Source organism: Marmota flaviventris, chromosome X (genome assembly GCF_047511675.1).
Source record: "Marmota flaviventris isolate mMarFla1 chromosome X, mMarFla1.hap1, whole genome shotgun sequence".
NCBI lineage: Eukaryota > Metazoa > Chordata > Mammalia > Rodentia > Sciuridae > Marmota > Marmota flaviventris.
In genome coordinates, this window is record NC_092518.1 from 5079798 (window position 1) to 5099453 (window position 19656).

The 19656-nt window shown below is 41.7% G+C and overlaps 1 protein-coding gene across 1 annotated transcript in view; it reads left to right on the forward strand.

The window, feature by feature from the left end:
* Wwc3 (WWC family member 3) overlaps positions 1-19656 on the forward strand; it is a 41563-nt gene extending 21907 nt beyond the window's left edge. The window contains exons 7-18 of the mRNA XM_027946483.2: positions 3252-3372; positions 4350-4424; positions 5648-5734; positions 6682-6874; positions 8015-8182; positions 8624-8775; positions 10008-10173; positions 12283-12447; positions 14258-14350; positions 15605-15832; positions 16302-16429; positions 16879-19656. Of these exons, the coding sequence (XP_027802284.2) occupies positions 3252-3372; positions 4350-4424; positions 5648-5734; positions 6682-6874; positions 8015-8182; positions 8624-8775; positions 10008-10173; positions 12283-12447; positions 14258-14350; positions 15605-15832; positions 16302-16429; positions 16879-16945 (1643 nt within the window). The 3' untranslated portion in view covers positions 16946-19656. The remainder of the gene's footprint in view (positions 1-3251; positions 3373-4349; positions 4425-5647; positions 5735-6681; positions 6875-8014; positions 8183-8623; positions 8776-10007; positions 10174-12282; positions 12448-14257; positions 14351-15604; positions 15833-16301; positions 16430-16878) is intronic.

Consider the following 19656-nt stretch of genomic DNA (forward strand, 5'->3'; position numbering starts at 1 on the left):
TGGTGCCTTTTAGACTGGGAAGTGTTTGCTTTTCTACATTTATATACTGCCACCTGGTGATGGATTTGTGCATAACGCTGTCAGTTGACGTGTCCTTAGAAAACTGAAATAATTGACTGACTTAGTTAATGGGTCCTGCTGCATGCTCCTAGATGTCTAGGTTGGGTAATTAGTTTCAGGTATGTACTCAGGGGGCCTCCTTGCCTCCCTTGATGCTTTTGGAACTCCTGAGCACATGGTTGTCATAGTTTCATAATTATGGAGCTTGGTGTTTTATCAGATTTCCCCCATTCCCTTGTTTATCAATTCCAACAGTCATGCAATTCTCTCCACCCTTTTAGTCTTGATGGAAATAGTGGAGTCTGTTTGGCCCCAAGAAAGGTTTCAGTAAGATAAAATTTTTAGTAAGATAAAAATCAAAATTGCCCAAATCCATACAGCAATGATTTCTTGTTGTGTTTTAAATCAGTCAGAGAACAGAAGGTAAGACAGAGGAGTGGGGCAATAGACTGTAATCTTGAACATTTTTTACATTTTTTCTACAGTCCTGTCTTCCCTGGATTTTGAAAGCCAAATGTGTCATGATTTTGAAATACTTAGCTATTTCATCCACCTATTAGTATTTGCTAATAAAAAGGCATAAAAATATTGACTTTGCTAATCTATTTATTGATGTTTTTATTATATTCATACTCTGTTTAGAATTATTGACTTAAATTATGCCTTTTTTCACTTTGTGCTCTTTTATCTCTTTTCTCATGCGGCTCCACAGAAACGTTCACTGTAAGTGATATTGGATTCTCCTCGTTCCCCTTTGTTGCTCAGGATGTGGGCACATCTTTTTGCAGTGAATCCATGTTTAGGATGACTGGGATGTAGTTTATCAATTGTCATTATTTTAATATTAATTTCCATGATGGCTACTAAAATCATGTAAGAACTTTTCTAAAGCTTTCACTGTATATTCCACACGTGTATTTTCTCCAGAATATAACAGCATTCATTATTTCAATATGTCAGTTGGCAGCTTTGCCCACAATGTATTTCCTTCCTTTTTATCAAGCAGCGTTCATTTCCTTGGGTCTTAGTGTTTGTCTGTCTGTATGACTGACCGTCTTTAATGATGAAAAGGACAGAAACATTTTAAATGAAAGTGTAAAAGACTTTTCATTCTTTACTTCACTGGCATTGCTCCCCATGGTCAACCTCATTGCCCTGAAGCCCAAGAGTGCAGGTCTTGGATGTGAAGGATAGAGTGTTTCTGTGCTTTTTCTCATCCAGGGCAACTCCTGCTTGTAGTTGCTGTGTGAATTCATTGACTTAGCCTGAGCTCTATGAGAATTAGTTCCTTAATGGCCCTTCTCTTTTCCTGTACTCCTGTCATAATGATAAGACAGAATTATGGTCAGGGTTGCACTCATAGGTTAGGGTTACCTGGAAGTGCATAGGATTATTGCTGGGGCTATTTTATTTTATTATTATTTTTTTAGTTGTCAATAGAATTTATTTATATGAGGTGCTGAGAATTGAACCCAGTGCCTCACACATGCTAGGCAAGCACTCTACCACTGAGCCACAACCCCCGCCCATACTGGGGCTATTTTCTTAAAGGGATTTAAAGCTACATCTAGGAACTATTCACAGTGTCAGGGCTGGGAATGGAAATAATGATGAGTTTCACTTATTAGAGATTGATACAGTGCATTGGAAGGTTCCTTTTGCAGTTCAGGACTGGGGGTTGTGGTCCTTTCACATGGTAGAGATGAAGAAAAGAGCTGGACTTGAGAATCCTGGCATACAATTTGAAAGTCGGTACCTGTGGCCACTCCAGAATGGAGCCAGCTTTTGTCCCTGGCTAGCTGAGGCAGGAGCAAATAACTAAACCCCACTCCACTGTGTGGCATTGCAGATCTTTGGAAGGCTAACTTTTGTGTCCAGATGACAGCAAGAGAACAAAGGTGATAGCCTTATATGTTTGTTTTGTGCAATGTTTAATGTATTTGTATTTAATTGATGTGAATAATAATTTGGTTGAAAGAGAGATGGTCATCTTTGGACTCACTATTTCCCTCAATTTACAAATGCACAGATGTCAAGATTTTTCATTTGTAGAGCTTAGAGAGACAAAGAAAAGTATATAGAGAAAAGAGGGACCTGCTTTATTAATAAGGAACATTATGATGCTGTAGCTTCATATTTTATTCTATATTCTAACCAAGTGTGTCCCTCTATACAACATTAAGACTCCTGGAGGGGCTGGAGATGTGGCTCACGCGGTAGCATGATCGCCTGGCATGCATGAGGCCTGGGTTCGATCCTCAGCACCACATACAAATAAAGATGTTGTGTCCGCTGAAAATTAAAAAAAAAAAAGACTCCTGGGCACATAATCACATTAACATGGAAAAATTACATGCATATTCTATAGGTTTTGTTTAAAGGAGCTTATTGCTGTGAGGGAAGGGGTAGAAACAGTTAATGAAATGTTAGGAAGAAAAATCTCAATGATTATATTTAGCTCTTGATTGAAATAAATATGAAACACAAAAATAAACTGCCAGGGAATGGTAGTGTTTTAACCCAGGAAAGAAATTCTGGAAGCCTGTCTGGCTCCAGGGCAACTGAGGAGGGTACTATAGTTACAGAGTTGGATGCGCATGAGCCTCAGCATACTCCTGGCAGGCTACAGGTTTTTGAGGAGGTGCTTTTAAAGGATTGGTCTGGGTTCTACTGTGTCCTCTTGAAGGTTTGAAGGTCACTAAATTTTGTTAGGGTTTGTTTGGATAGTTAACATTGTGTCCAGTTGTAAAAGTAGTTGTGTGTGTGTGTGTGTGTGTGTGTGTATGTGTATTTGTTATATAAAATACCAAACAGCATGAAGAAGGAATGAGAAAATGAGAAATGCCACCTTTGGAGAGCACAGTGCTGTTCTTTTCTTTTGGTTCTGAGGTCTAAACATGCAGATTGAAGGGTCTTCCCCACATCATCTTAAGTTCTCTGTATTCATTAAGGGGTGAAAAGAGATTTATGAATCCAAGTATCTTTGTAGACAATTTAAAAACTTTCAAAGAAGTAGCCAGAATTCTGTTTCTTTAGTTTTTCAATCTTACAAACAATTGTGTGTAGTGTATTTCTACGCATGTGCATATTATGGTGTGTCTCAGGAACACTTAGTAACTTAGCAATTCTCTACAGAGGCCCTGGCCTCCTGTGATGTCATCTCCTGACCCAGGTGTGTCTCTTGTTTGCAGCAGTGACTCTGCGGGAAGACAGTGCCAAGAGATTGGAGAGGAGAGCGCGCCGTGTCTCCGCATGCCTGTCGGATTACTCACTAGCCAGTGATAGCGGGGTATTTGAACCTCTAACCAAAAGGTTAGGAGCTTATCTTCTTTCCTTTTTCCCAAACTGACTTACCAGAGTTACTGTTACACATGAAAAGGATCCATACTGAAGCTGTCATATATTGAAACTGTTATGTAGAAGTTGAATATTTTTCTAACTTTTTTCAACTTCAGGAGGTTGGGCCTTAGAAACCTGCAAAAATAACTCCTCTGGCTTCTGTGGCATTTGAAGGTTGGCTCTCATTCTGGTGTTCTAGGATGACTTCTTTCTCCCTGGTCCCAGTGAACTTAAGGTTTAAACCCAATAGAGCTGGAAAAGGAGAATCAATACACACATAAGAGAGACCTGCTTTTCTGGAAAAGATATTCCCTAGAAGTGAATTTCCTTCTTTCTTATTTCCTTAGCTATAAGAATCCCCTTGCAATGAAAAAAAAATGACTTTTTAGACTAATGTGATTTATTTATTTTTAAAAAAATATTTTTTAGTTGTAGATGGACACAGTACCTTTATTTTATTTATTTATTTTTATGTGGTGCTGAGGATCGAACCCAACACCTCACATGTGCTAGGCGAGTGCTCTACTGCTGAGCCACAACCCCAGCCCCTAATGTGATTTATTTTGATTGACTATTTTTGATGTTATGTTTTCTTTGTATATTCGTAAATTTCAAGTATAAGACATTTCAGTTATTTCAAACTTTTAAATTTTTGAATGCTGCCTTGAATATTATATGGAGTTTTGAAAGGTATGCAAAGTTATTTTCCAAAACAAAACAAATACAACATAAATAAGTAACAGCAGTTGGTAGGCAGGTACCCATGAGAGACCCCATGGATCCTCAGGATCCATGCCCTTTCATACGCTTAATGAGCTTCTTTATTTATGTCACAATTTGATAAAGCTCTTCTCAGTAAGAGGCACCCTCAGCATGAGAGAGTTTCTATACAACCTGTAGTGATCAGTTCCCTTTGTAATAAAGCTGGGCGAATTTCCCCTTGTGTTCAGGAATGAAGATACTGAAGAGTCTGCTTTTGGAGACACATGTGGTAATGACGACCCCCAGATTCACGTGGGATTTCTGTGAGTACAGAAGCTGCCTTCCCTGTTACTCTTAAAAATGCCTTGTAGATTGGGGCCCACCAGGTGCTGCTTCCCAATCCTTGATACACACAGTCCTACTTCAGCCAGTCTTAGGTGAGGTGACAGAGGTGGCAGGAAGGAGTGTGTTTTTAGTCAGCTTTTTCACTGCTGTGACTAAAGGACCTGACCAGCACAATTATAGAGGAAAAAAAGTTTATTCCAGGACTTGCAGTTTCAGAGGTCTTAGTCCTAGAAGGTTGGCTCCATTCCTCAAGACTGAACATCATGGCAGGAGTGTGTGGCCAAGGAAAGCAGCTTACATCATCAGGAAGCAGAGAGATTCCACTGGCCAGATACAAATGTGTACCCAAAGCTATACCTCACTTTCCACCTCCTTCCTCCATACCCTACCACTTCAGTTACCACAGTTAATTTCTATCAGGGGATTAATTCACTGATTGAGTTAAGACTCTCACAACCCTATCGTTTCTCCTCTGAACCTTCTTGCATTGTCTCACACGTGAGCTTTTGGGGGACACCTCACATCCAAACCATAACAAAGCAACAGGGAAAAGGGGTTCCATTGTTGTCTTTCAGCACAGATATTCACAGCTAAGGACTGTCACCTCATGGAGCTAAGGGGTGTGGGAGCCATAATGGGGTACTGAAAGCCCCTGGTTAAGCCCGCCTCTTGGGGATATTTTTGCACATTACTGCCAGGAGTTGAATATGTTAACTGTGGTGCAGATACAGATAATGGGGTCCTTTCATCTTCCCAGAGAAGTCACCAGGGGTTTGCAACACAATACTTTTTAGTTTCCAATTACAGTTTCAATTGAGGCAGTAACTGTACTGTTCACACTAGCAGGGCAAGAAGTTCAGATCCCTGGTGTTTTCTTTTGCTTGCTCTTGTTATTTTGTCCAGGTTTCTTGGAGTTGACACTGTTGACATTTGGAAGCAGATCATTCTTTACTCTGGGGGGTTATCTTGTGCACTGTAGGGTGTTCAGTGGTATGCCTGGCCTCCATCCACTGGATGCCATGATACTCACTTTCTCTCCAGTTGTGACAATAAAAAATGTCTCCAAACATTGCAGATGTCCCCTGGGGATAAGGTGGGGCAAAAATCCCCTTCAGTTGATGGCCACTGCTGCAGTCCAGTCAGAGGGACTTTTCCGCTGTTGGGGAATTTGTGGTCCACAAACTCTGGCTTTGTTTTCTAGGCATGACAGTGCCAGCGAATGTCTTCTTGTGCACGTGCTCCAGCTGAGGAACTTTGCTGGGCTGGTAATGAAGGAAGACTGTAAAATGTAAGCTCCCAGCTTGGAGATTTAGGGGCCATGTACAGCTAGTGATGGCCTTTCAGGGGCCCTCCTCCATACAGCGTGGTGCACCAACCTGGTCTACTTGGCAGTCTGGGGAAGGAATTTACAGTAAATCACTAGGGAATATCTATCTGAACTATAAAGAACTATACGTTTTTAAAAGAGCCTAGTTAATTATTTGAGGCAGATGAAGTTATGTGCAGTGTTGACACCAAGGAAGTGCCTATCATATGTGTTAAGAGGCCTCTGACTAGGATTAGGGAGACTTTGGCTGAGGAGAACAGGAAAAGTGAATTGGGACCACTTGGGAGTCACCTAGTAACCTTGGCCTTGATAGTGGAATTTCTACCTCTCTGCACTCCATGGCCCTAGGCAGGTACTCAATGGAGTGGTCACTTGCCATTCAAGACCAAGCTTGGAACCCCCCTTCCTTGAGTCTACTATGTAACTAGTCTTCTAAATTCCTTGGAAGCACCCTGGTGTAATTGGCTGAGGCTCCACCTGTGATTCAGCTTACCCTAATGATATATGTTGCAGTGGTGATAAATGTTTGAGAATCCCCCATGTGCCAGGTTCTAGGCTGGGAATGGAAAGGGCAGGGAAAATGTCAGTGCCCACATGTGTTATAGGCTGACAAGTTGACAGTCAGTGCTGTGAGGAGACAGCCAAGGAGTTCTTGCCAAAACACGATGACCATCGGTACTATGGAAGCCCCTGGGGTATTTAGGACTGACCTCAAAGTTTTCCTTTGGCAAGTGAGCTCCCGGGGCACATCCAGTTCTTTGGGCTTACTCTTAGTTTACAAAGGAACTTTTTCCAAAGGACTCTGAAGTTTCCCCATGGGTACCAAAAGAGGGCCACTCATGAGGGTACACACTTGCATCACGTCAATAAGCACTGCCTGCCAATGCTTTCCTCCTGTCTGCTTCCAGCCACGTCCGCGTCTACTTGCCCCCGCTCGACTCTGGCACCCCCAACACTTACTGCTCCAAGGCTCTGGAATTCCAAGCCCCGCTGGTGTTTAATGAAGTGTTCAGAATCCCTGTGCATTCCAGCATGTTGACGTTGAAGTCACTTCAATTATATGTGTGTTCAGTGAATCCACAGCTGCAGGAAGAACTGCTGGTATGGCGCCGTGGCTCGTGCTGGCTCACTGCTCCATCCTTCCCTCCCTCTTCTCCCTCATTTGTGTTTAAGTCTTCTTTCCTTCCTTCCATTTTTTCTTTTAAAATTCTTTTTTTCTTAGTTTTTGTCTTTCTGCCTTTCTCTCTTTTCATTTGTTCATTTCTGTTGCCTTCCTTCCCCCCTCTTCTTCCTTTCTTCTCTCCCTCCTTCTCTTCCATTCTCTTTCCCTTCCCACTTCTGTGGGTAGCTTAGAAATGATCCTAATGTCAAGTAGTTTTTGTAGCTGAGAGTACAGAAAGGGATGAGCTAACCAATGATCTTGACCAGTGATTTTTACTTTAAATGTATTATCTCAATATGGAAAACCCCCATGCAATAGCTTCGATATTATCCCCATCGTCAGTCAAGAAACAAAGTAGGGTTGACTGATATGACAAATAAAATATAGGATGATCTGTTAAATTTGAATTTCAAATAAATTATGAATGCATTTAGTATATTTTAGTATAAGTATATATTATTAGTATATTAGTAATTAATAATAAGTATATATTATTAGTGTAAGTATATACTCATGCAATATTTGATACTTTCTTGTAGTAAAAAAATATATAGCTTACTTGAAATTCAAATATGCCTGAATTCCCTGTATTTTATCTGACAACCCTAGGATTAGACCTCAAGAGAGGCAACAAATAATCCTGAGAAGCCAGCCATGCAGTGTCCAGGCCAGGACTTGGAAGCCAGGATGGGTTATTTCCAGTGTTGAAATCTTTCCCCTGGCTCCTGTGTCCTGAGTGGTAGAATTAGGGAGTGTAGAGTTTAACAGGCCTTTCTTATTTCAAAAATTCTGAGGGAATCAGTGGTCCATCAAGTAGCCAAGCTCTGGGTCTGGCCCAGCCCTCCATATTGCTACTTTGCCACTGTTCTAGCACTTTCTGATTGTGCTGAATATGCAAACAGGGGAGTCACACTTGTTAGGATCCTCTGGGACCACTTTCATTGTACTGTCATGCTTCTACTAAAAAGAAATATTTTATCTTATGATTGAAGGGTGAACTTGATATTTTAAAGGACTTTAGTTGCTAAGGTAAAATTATTCAGTTCTTGTTCTGGCTTTTCTTTTTAACACCTATGCAGGGCATTGCTCAGATTAATTTAGCTGAATGTGACAGTTCAGGCGACATGCAGCTGCGCTGGTACCCTGTGCAGGTCTTCGCCAGCTCGGAGCCACCGAGGTGGAGGGAGAATGGGCGTGCTGGGGAGAGTGTCTCACGGGACCCTGGGCATGCCAGCTTGAGAAAGACGGTATGTGGCCCTGGTTTAAGGAGCTGACCTTTCATGGCTGCTTTTATGATTTTGAGACTGTCTTTGCTTGGGGAAATCATTTCTAAGAAGATTCTATGTGGATTTAAAGTCAGAATGTGGGGACATTGAAGTAGCATTTCAGAGGAAGATATAAAAATGGAATATATCCATATCTATAGCCTTTTCACAGTCATGCTTTTTTAATGCTAATGTGTTTATGATCACCAGAGGTTTGTTGGTTATCTTTAAATCTGACTGTTTGAAAAGGCCAATGAGTATCTTGCTGTGAACAGTGGGTGGGTTCTCCCATTGCAGAGCCATCAAGGCCCACAGTCCAAGGGTGATTGGATTGCTTATGGTGAACCATGGTGCCCGCTGTCTGCTTTGCTGCTGTAAGTTTGTGACTAGGCTTGTTCTCAGAAATGTCTTTTCCTCCTGCAGGATGCAGTGACGGTGTTACTGGCTCGAACCACAGCGCAGCTGCAAGCCGTGGAGAGAGAGCTGGCCGAGGAACGGGTGAAGCTGGAGTACACTGAGGAGGAGATCCTGGAGATGGAGAGGAAGGAAGAGCAGGCCGAGGCCATATCTGAGAGGCAAGTGCTTAGCTCCTAAGGGCGTTCGTGCAGTCCTCCAGACTCCGCCCCAGCCAGGGGATGAGAGTGCTTTACACATCTTCAGGGAGATGAGGCATATTTTCTTAGGGCAAAACCAATGGGTGTTGTTCAGCCGTGGCTCTCTTGGTTGGAGCTGTCTTGGGGTACAAGATGCTTTTCTCATTTCTGCTGGGTGATTCTCTGATTCTGTTGCTCAGGAGTTGGGAATCTGATGAGACGTTTGATACTGATCTGAAGAAGGCCAGTTCCCTGAGCTCTCTGTCCCAATTCTCTGTGCAGGATTTAAGCCTTCCCCTTCCCCTCTGGAATGTCACTTGAAAGGTGGGATTGTGGACTCCCCTTCACCAGGTCTGAATACAACAAGGTCCCTTTAAAGTCCCTTTGTTGCTGTTTTTGCTTTTCAACCTCCTCGTTGGGATCTAATCTATTTGCCACACAATTCATCCATTTAAAGTGTAAAATTCAGTGGTTTTCAGTATAGTAAAAGTGTGCCACTATTACCATAGTCCGTTGTAGGGCATTTTCATCTTGCCAAAAAAACCCCACCCCTTCTTCCTCTCCTCTAACTCCAGGCAAGCACAAATTTACTCTCCGTCTCTATGCACTTGCCTGTTCTGGACATTTTCCATAAATGGAATTTTGCAGTGTCCCTTTACATGTTACTAAAGGCAGAACATTAGTGATGTCCTTGACTCTGTAAAGCCCTGCATGTAATGGACAAATAATTCCTATGAGCAAGCACCTCTAGTGAAGTGGTTGGCTTGATCCTCTCTGGAGGCAATTTTATATTGTATTACTACCACATTTTTCCATGCCATTTTTCATCTTTCCAAAGGTTCCCTGTTTTTCCCATGGCTTCCCTAAATTTAGTTCAAGAGGAATTTATTTTTGGAAGGATAGTGCATAGCAGAGGGGGAGTATATTATGTTCAGGGATGGTCAGAAAGACAGGAGGGGCTCTGGGGTAGGGGTTTCTGGCATTTCCAGTGAGTGGCTGCAGTGGTTGATAAGAAAGACCCATGCTGTTCAAAAGCTTTGAAGTGTTTTCTTCCCTAGAAAGCAGAAATGCCCCTTTATTATATGAGGACAGCAACTGTTTTCAGTCAGTGAATAGAAATGGGTTTCATTGGGTTTCTCTACTACTGTGCTCCAATAGCAGCAATGAAAGCAATCCCTTCTGATGAATATTTGTGGGATTTTGTCTACCTTTAGGAGTTGGCAAGCTGACTCGGTTGACAGTGGCTGTAGCAACTGTACCCAGACCAGCCCCCCATACCCAGATCCCTGTTGTGTCAGTGTCAACTCCATCCATGGACACACATTTACTGGCCAGGCAGATCCTTACAGCTCTGAGAAGCTTCAGCCCCCACCTCTTAAGGTAAGTAGAAAATGTCAAGGGACTTTACAGAGCCCCTTGATATTTTAATGTATAATATCAGGTGCTGTCCAGAAAGAGAGGCTGTGTACCCCTAAATCCATCAGGGGAAATGTGAGGGGATGGGCAGAGGAGAGGCACTAAAGAAAACCAGAGATGATGGGCACATGCAGGTGTGGAAGGACATTATTACCAACAAGCACCAGCCACATGGACATCATGGAATGTGGGGAAGCCATGGTATACAATGCACAGTGCTGTTGAGTTTGGGGGTCATAGCTAAGCTAATACTGTGTTTTCCTGAGAGCTGAAGAAAAAAATCATCTGGTCTAACATTTGTAAAGGGCTTAATGTGGTGAAGCAGGTACTGCAGAAATATTTGTCAATTTTATATTTCAAGGAAAGGATAGCTACAACTAAAAATGTAGGTTTTTACTCCTTTGTGTGCTGTTTTGTGGTGATCCATTCCTGTCTTCAGGGACAAATGTGTCAAGCAGTTTCCTGGGCCTCAAAGGGTTTGAGCACCTCTTGCTACTTACTCTTTGAAACACGAACAGCAAAGCATCCTTTTACCCCATCTGGTCAACTATGTTTGGTTGACATTGTATCAGTGCCCTGCTGAAATTTTATTACCCAGACTGTTCAGTACACACACACAAAAACCATTTATCACCACGGCCCCTGCCCTTGTCCTGAAACACAAGGTAAAATCTACCCCTTCGGCAGCTGCCCAAGCTGCAGCCTGTACAGCAGGTTTGGAGTAATTTTAGACTAGGCTGCCAGTAATTGCTGTTGTTCTACTTTTTACAACCTTGAAAAGCAGTAGTCTAAATCAGGGTGAGTGGCTGTGGGAGGCTAGTTTGGTGTTTCCCCCTTCCCCAAATTTTATTTTCAAAAATCTTCAAATCTACTCAAAGTTTGCTGGATTAATGCAATAGATATCCATATACCCATCACCTAGATTCCCCAACTGTTAGTCCATTCCCACATTTGCATTCTCTCTTTCTGTGTTGGCATATGTAGTTGCTAGGCATCATAGATACAATAAGGGGAAAAAACAAGAAATGGCCACCATTAACAGGGAATCAGACAGTTGAAAGGATGAATCCGTGAAATACAATTGTGTTCTATGTTAGGTAATCAAAATGTCCACTAAAGAATCAGATGGTAGGGAAGAGGGGTTTATATTTCTGGAAACATTTGTAATTTTAGGAAAACTTTACATTTAAAAATGCAAATTTGCATTTATATTTGAGAAAGGTCAGAATCATAAAATAGTGTCACTGCTGTGTAAAACAGCATGACAGTTTCTCAAAATGTTAAAAATAGGACTACTGTGTGGTCCAACGATCTCATTTCTGGGTATTTATCCAAAAGAATTGAAAGCAGAATCTCTGGCCCCAGGGAATCACCCCAATCTGCTTTCTAGCTCGGTGGGTTTGTCCATTCTGCATAATCATATAAATGGAATAGTATAATACATGACTTTTGTGTTTAGCTTCTTTTGCTCAACATAATGTTTTTTTTTGAAGAGAGAGAGAGAGAGAGAGAGAGAGAGAATTTTTTAATATTTATTTTTTAGTTGTTGGCGGACACAACATCTTTCTTTGTATGTGGTGCTGAGGATCGAACCCGGGTCGCACGCATGCCAGGCGAGCACACTACCGCTTGAGCCACATCCCCAGCCCTCAACATAATGTTTTTGCAATTGATCTGTATTATATTGTATGTCAGAACTTTGTTCCTTTTATGGCTGAATAATATTCCCTTATGTGGATAGAATCTGGGTACTAGATGGTGAATCTGATGAAGGGTTGGTGACAAGTGGTCAAAATCTACTTATCTTGGACACAAAATCAAGAGGATTTTCTCTTGGACCATCCTGAGATGGTCCAGGATGGCACTAAGATGTCTTTTCCATGAACAAATAGAAAGTAGAGATCCTTGTAAAAGGCTCCCCCTAGTGTGTAGAGAATCCCAGCCATTCACTTTGGACACATGAGGTATGAAATGCCAGTTATATTTCAGGATGAGGTTAGAGAGATGGTTGTTTGCACTGTTTATTGCTTGTGTTATGGAAGAAGTCATAGTAATAAATCAACTGCTGCCCAGGTCGACAAGGAAACCAACACAGAAGATCTCTTCCCAGAAGAAGCAGTGAGCATCCTGAAGGAGCGGCCCAGCCGCCGCACCCGTGGGACACCTTTTGTTCGTAGTAGCACGATTGTACGTTCTCAGACCTTTTCACCTGGAGCACGAAGCCAGTATGTTTGCAGGGTGAGTCATAATTCCTTTGTCACCTCTCTGGATATTCCCTTATTTTTTCTCTTTGTCATGTTTTCATTTTTACTATTTATGCCAAAAGAGCTATGTATCTTCCCAAATTCTACCAGTGAATCAATGAATACCCTATGTGTTGACAGATGAAATCCGAGTTCTGCTGTTGCCTCCCCACTCTTGCCTGGTGCCTGTCTAATTCTGGATCCCTTCAGGATTGGGATATATTTTCCCCTGGTTTTTTAATGTTATACTTATGCCAACAAGTGGTCAGGAGGCGATATGAATCATTTCTACATTAGTTTAAGGAGCAGCAAGTAAAAACAGGAACTGTCTTTAGTTGTGACCTGGAAGACCAGGTCCCTCTGCATGGTTACAAGTCCTGAAGTGTAGCTGTACCACTGGGTAGTGATAACCTGGAAGAACCTGGATGCTAAGGCAGTGGGTTCTGACTCAACTATATGTAAATTCATATCCTGTGAGGGAAAATGGGGATCCTCAGTGGTTCTCAACCTTGGCTGCACCTTGCAATCAAATCACATTGGAAGGCTTCATCACATATTGATGTCCAGGTCTCACCCCCAGAGATTTGTCATTGGTCATAGGTGGGGCTTGGCATCAGAACTTTTGGAAACTCCTAGATGGCTATAATGGGTGCATAGGACTTTGAACTCTCAGGTGGGTGGAGAGGAGACCCAATCCTGGGTGGTCATTGAAGACAGGACAGTGAGATGGAGGTTGGTAGGCAGTGATGATGTGACAACGATAGCACAGACCTGGACAGAAAAAGAGGTTATTTGTTTTTTTGTTTCTTTTTTTTTTTATAGATAAATGGTCATGATGCTTACTCATATAGTTGGCTGCACTTGATTGAAGACTGTACTCATGTCTCTACCTTATTTTGGACTCTTGCTGAATGACCTAGGGGTAGACTCAGGGCTGCTTCTTGAGGAGGATAGGGTAATAATGCAGCAAAGTTTTGTTCACCTGGAGGAAGACTGGCAGTCCTTGTACAGTGCTCTACATTCTACACAAAAGCTGGCATTTACTGGCGATGTTGTCAGAGGCCTCATTTTTATGTATGTTGGTATCTTGGTGGGGCAGGTTCACTGATGTGCTACTGCATTTCCTGAGTATTTCAGGTTAACTGGCATAGAAAATAAGCCGTGAAGGCAAAGACTTGGGCTTTCACTCACACATACGTTGTTTCTGTGGTAAGACCCTGACACCACATGAAATCCACAGTGTCATGGTGTGTCCCATAGAAGAAGGCATCCTTTATTTTTCCTCTTTAAAACCAGACTTTTCCCTTGACTGGCATAGCAGGAGTTGGTGGTGTTGGCTTGTTTCACTGCAGCAATGAGTCTCTTGTTTCAACAGCCATTCTCCCAACTTTCTCTGCCCAAACCAGAAATGCAGCAAATGAAGATGATTGATAAACAGTAAAAGGTGCTCAGGACAATGCTGGCTTTTGTGAGCTTCATTCCTAATATCAAGTTGTAGTTGGAATCAATAGGGAAAAAATGTTATTGACTCAATCAGTGTGGAAACTCCACATGGTTCAGTTGATAGACCTAAAATGGGACCAGGATGGTGGCTTTGTCTGCTTTGGTTTTGTCTTTCATTTTCCCTTGAAACTTTTCTGTAGGTTTTGTTTTAACTGAAATCCAAAGACCTGATAAGAGCACCAGAAGTCCAAAGTGTATTTGTGTGCCTCTAAAGAGAAATGAAATAATACCATTCAGAATACACACAGAATGAATAGTAAATTTCTGATAAAGTTCCTGAACATCATTTTTTTTTGATACAGCTTTATCGTAGTGACAGTGACAGTTCAACACTGCCCAGGAAGTCCCCCTTTGTGCGAAATACTTTGGAAAGACGAACCCTTCGCTATAAACAGGTGTGTGTTGTGTAAACTAAAATGGCATCTGTACTTGCCTTGGGAGTTATTTTTATAGCATTCAAAAGGTAATATTTCAGGTAATATTTAAGACTGTGTTATTTTCTTGTTTCTTGACAAAAAATCTTTGAAAACATATATAATGTCATAATGTTACCAGTATTTCTTAAGACGCTATTTTGTATAATTTGTGACCTTTATATTCTTAGATGTAGTGAATTAATAATAAATCAGTAACTGCCATCCCAGGTCTGTTTCCGCTTGGGTGGGAATTACTGCCCTCAACTTCATGAACAAGTCTTTTTTCTCTTAGGGGTTTGTTGAACATAGCATATTTGCTTACTTGAGGCTTGTATGGGGAGGAAAGTTTTTGACAGCTGGCGTGTGTGTGCACACACATGCCCACAAGTGTGTCCACACATACACATGGGCATGGGTGTGTATGAAGTTTTTTAAATGTAAAGCACTGATGTGGTTTGTAATGTGTTCTATCTTCTCTTATACCAAGGTCCTAAGGCTTTTTCCATGTCAATATATGTTTTCATTTTTTTCAATGGCTACATTTTATGTTGACCTTAATTTATTTAATCATTTCCTGCCATTGTATATTTAGGTTTTCTCCCCCCCATCATAAACATCAGTTGGATCCCTTATCCATGTTGGCAGTTGTACCTTTTAGATGCATGGCAAAAATGATATCTCAGAACCAAAGAAAATGTATATCAAATGACTTCTGGAAACTGTGCTCATTTTTGATCCTGCCAGCCCCATATATGAGTGTCTGTTGCTCCATACTTTTGCAAATACATAGGTCATCATTCAAGAAAACAGTTTTCTATTACTAAGCTTATTATTGTACTAGAGACAATCTTGCCCCTAAGTCTCTGTTTTTGTTTTATTTTTGTTGCCAGGCATTGAACCCAAGGGTGTTTAATCACTGAGCCACATCCTTAGCCCTTTTTGTTTTTTATTTTTTTTTTGAGACACAGTCTCAGTAGGTTGCTAACAACTTCACTAAGTTACTGAAACTGGCTTTGAACCTGCAATCCTCCTACCTCAGCCTCCTGAGCTGTTAGGATTACAGGCATGCACCACCATGCCTGGCCCAAGTCTGTGTTTTTAAAATTTGGGCTGCACTTAGAGAGATACCTGTGCTGTACCTGTTTCCCATTAATTGTGGAAGAACCTTCCAGAAGGCCAAACATGTGGACTGGCTGGGCTGGTGTGCACAATCATAGCTATGGTCTCCTGCAGTCCTGTAGGTCTTCCCTGGCTGAGCTCATGGCCCGCACCTCCCTGGACCTGGAGCTGGATCTCCAGGCATCTAGAACACGGCAGAGGCAGCTGAATGAGGAGATCTGTGCTCTCCGGGAGCTGAGGCAGAGGTTGGAAGATGCCCAGCTCCGAGGCCAGACCGACCTCCCGCACTGGGTGCTCCGAGATGAGCGGTTCCGCAGCCTGCTGAAGGAAGCAGAGAGGCAGGTGAGAGGTTGTTGGCCTGCCTTGGCAGGCTCCCTGCTTACTACCTGCCCACAGTCACAGCCCTTTGAAACAACTGTACTTGGGTTCAGAAGTAAGCATCTGGATAATGATGTAATTGTAATGATCTAGGGACTTATTTATGGGGCCAGTTCTCTTACTTCTATGGGTCCGGAGGGTAGCATTTATTTATTCTGGAGACTGTGGGAGTTGGAAGGAAAGCCCAGAGATACTCCCCAACTTGTGGGAGGAATGTTCTGCATCCCCGGTCTCCCAGCTCTGACTCCAGCCACCCCTAGTGATGCCTGTGAAAAATTTCCCTGAGGGACGTGGAGGAGGTGGACCTTTCTTGACTCTGGATCTTCATGACTGGGGTTGGTTCCTCTGTGCTCCAGGTCTGAGTGTGAACTCACTCATTCTTCCTTAAAAATGGCAATAAAAACATCTTGCTCATTAAATATTTCTGTTTCAGACACGACAGACCAAACTTGACTATCATCAAGAACAAGCAGCTGAGAAGATGCTAAAGAAGGCCTCCAAAGAGATCTATCAGTTGCGCGGGCAAAATCACAAAGAGCCCATCCAAGTGCAGACCTTCAGGTATGGGAGAAACAACACTGTGTCTAACCATGCTTGACACTTTCTTTTTACTATCAAACCTTTGTTATTATGAAAAACAAAGTAAGTATTGAAAAAAAAACAGAAATACACTAAAAGCAGCATTCCCCTCTTTAATAGCTAGTCCTAGTATTAATTTTTTATATCCTTGATATTCATATCCCCAGCATAAACTAGCTTGAAATGTTTCTTGCTTCCTTCAATTCTGATTTAGACTCATTCATTCATTTATTAATAAAACAAATATTCCTATACCTACTCTATACTAGGCACTGTTAGGCACTGAAGGTAAACCCCTGATCTCATGGGTCTTCGTAACTGATTAGAATTTAGAGACTGTATACAAATAGTGTTGTTGCTGGGGATTCAAATTCAGTCACCTTTCAGTGTCTGCAGAACAGCTTCTAACCTGTAATTCTTTCTGATCTCAGGGAGAAGATAGCATTTTTTACAAGACCAAGGATTAACATACCTCCTCTCCCAGCCGACGACGTTTGATGTAGTGCATTGTGCACAGAAGTATTTATCTGCCTGTTTTATTTTCATGAAGTTCTTAGATTAGCTAAATTTGTCTTTAAAATATTTGTGCAAAGCTATTAATATACACATTTTGTAAAAAAACATATATCTATACATATATATTTTATAATAGTGACGGCAACAGGGCTTGGTTTTTCCTTGTTGTGAAATTGACATCTCTGAAGACAGGTTATTTTATAAAAGATCAACTATCATGTTAAGAGTGTACAGTTTTTACACTGTTTTATTTGACTTAAAGGCTGGAAGACAGAAACGAAGTGAGTTCAGGCAAATTCACTGTATTGTAATTTATTTATAGTACTTTTTTCCTTGAAGGAAAATACTGACTTTAAGATGTATTTTAAGACTGAAATTTTGTTCTTCAGTATTTGTCATACAGTAGAATGGAACTTGGGGGCCGGTTTTGTTTCTGACACCCGAAACGCAAACACTATGTGCTAAATCTGTCACTTGTATCAGTTTCTGATAGGTGCATTTACCATGTATATTGTACACTTTCACTCTCTTTGTGTTATGTTAAAATATCAACTGCAGTGGTTCAGTTGTAATTCACAAGCCATGTATGCGTCGCAGGGCTCAGTGTCCATTGTGTGCTGTGCACTGATCGCTTCTCATTGCTGTGTTGTTGTCTAATGCATCTTTCTGTGCTTACCACAAGTCTGAAGCCGGTGACAGAGCCTCCGGCATCCCAGGTTTCAGCCTGCCTGTCCACAGTGGCCGTCCACACTGCCTGCATTTGTCAGACCATGTATAGCCCTGCCTTTCCCACCCTTCATGTGATTCTAAAGCAGGAGGGTGGGGTGGCTCCTGCCCTGCTGCTGTTTTGTGAAGGAAGGTAAAAGGTACCTCAGAATGTGTGTTTTCAGTGAAGCTGAGGTGGATGCAGCAGTTATGGCATAGGAATAACCTAGAAAGTGCTTCTTTGTGGAGAGAAGGACATGTGAGTAACTAGAATTACCCAATGAGTCATTTACAGGAGAGTATTTGAGTTAAATCAGAATGCCCCTATATTGGAGTCTACCCAATATTCCCCATGAGATCTTACAACTAGCTCATGAGGAAAAATAAAATTAATGTAATTAAATATGCCATTAGTCTTTTAAATGCTGAAAGATATAAGTAGTTTGCCTAGCACATGTTTATCATATGTGAAATGTACTCCCCTTCCTGAGGCCTCAGATAAGTATACAAGTTCGATCACAGGAAATGTCAAAGAAAGCAGAATTTCTCTTCCTAGATTTTTCTTCCCCTCCCTTGAAAATATCCCTTGTAATCAGGTTTCTATTCTTATCAATCTATAACCTACCCCCTTATATAACGCACTTCCCTTTACATTTATTAAAAATGAATTTTGTAAAAGCATTTCATTGACACATGACCAATCACAGACAATGGAGTTTGTCAGTGGTGGTAAGACTGAAAACTTTATGCTATTCACTGTTGTCATCTCTTGCTATGTATTTCTGCTTCTAGTCTTGCTTTTGCTTTTTTTTTTTTTTTTTGCCAATTCCTTTTTGTACGAACCCACAACAGAGGTAGAGACTGCAAGCCTTGATCCTTATGAAAACTGCCATTTGGCAGACAGCGTTGCTGGGCAGGCCCTCTTTCTGTGCCCCCATGCTGCTGAAACTTTAAACTCCAACCAGGTGCCATCTGCTTCTGGGTACTGGGGTCTGCACAGGGCAGATTGCTCATGCCTCACATGCATGGCACCCTCCATGTGGGGATGGTGCCCTGAACACAGGGATTACATGCCACTTTTGAGCAACTGCCCCAGGAAGCTCTCTCCAAGCTGATCAGTAGGTTGAGACAATTTTTTTTGCCAACCCCCTATTAAGTAATAGTACCAGTGTGGAGAAAACCCAGCAGGGCCAATATAAAAAGCCCCCAGACAAATGTTTTCAACTAAATGTCACTCCCCAGTTGATAAAGATTTCCATGTGAGTGCTTCCCTCCTGCCCTCAAGGTTTTATTTTTATTTTTTTTTAAAGAATTTGCCCACAAGAAACAAATGCAGCCTCAGCTTTGGTGTCAGTCCAAGGAGTACTTGTGTCTGATGCTCTTCTGTTTCACCTCTCCCTGCCTTCCTGTCTGTTGTGTCTGCTTTTGCATCTGGCAGGAACTGTAGCAAGGAAAGAAAATTGAGACAAATGAAGGCGAGATGAACAGTTGTGTGGGAGACCAGTCCAAGCAGTCAGGAGGACAAGGAACACCCTTTGTTTCTCAGTCATGATGTGGCTTGCTACCTTCCAGCTAGTTACAACTGCCAGGCCCAGACAATGTGGCAAGTCAGACATGTGAAGTGCTGTCAGCGTAGGGGTATTTTCATCTGCTGTGTAAACTGGTGCATATATAGGGCCTCCTGAGAAGGAAAACTCTGCTATGTTTTATGAGCAGTTCTGGTCCAGAAATGATTAGGATTCTGCCATTAGGGTTTGTAGAAATAGCACTGTGTGTAAAAGGGAATTTGGTTTTTCAATATCTAATCACTGCATTGTCAGGCTTTGGTTGATTGATAATTGCTGAAATAAGTGACCTTCTGTTGTGGGAATAAATTATAATCAGTATTCATCTCTTTGTTTTTTGTTACTATTCTCTCTGATTGTGTCATTTGTATTGTTTGAAAGTATTTCTTCTATAAAATTAAACTAACCTGCCTTAAGAACAAA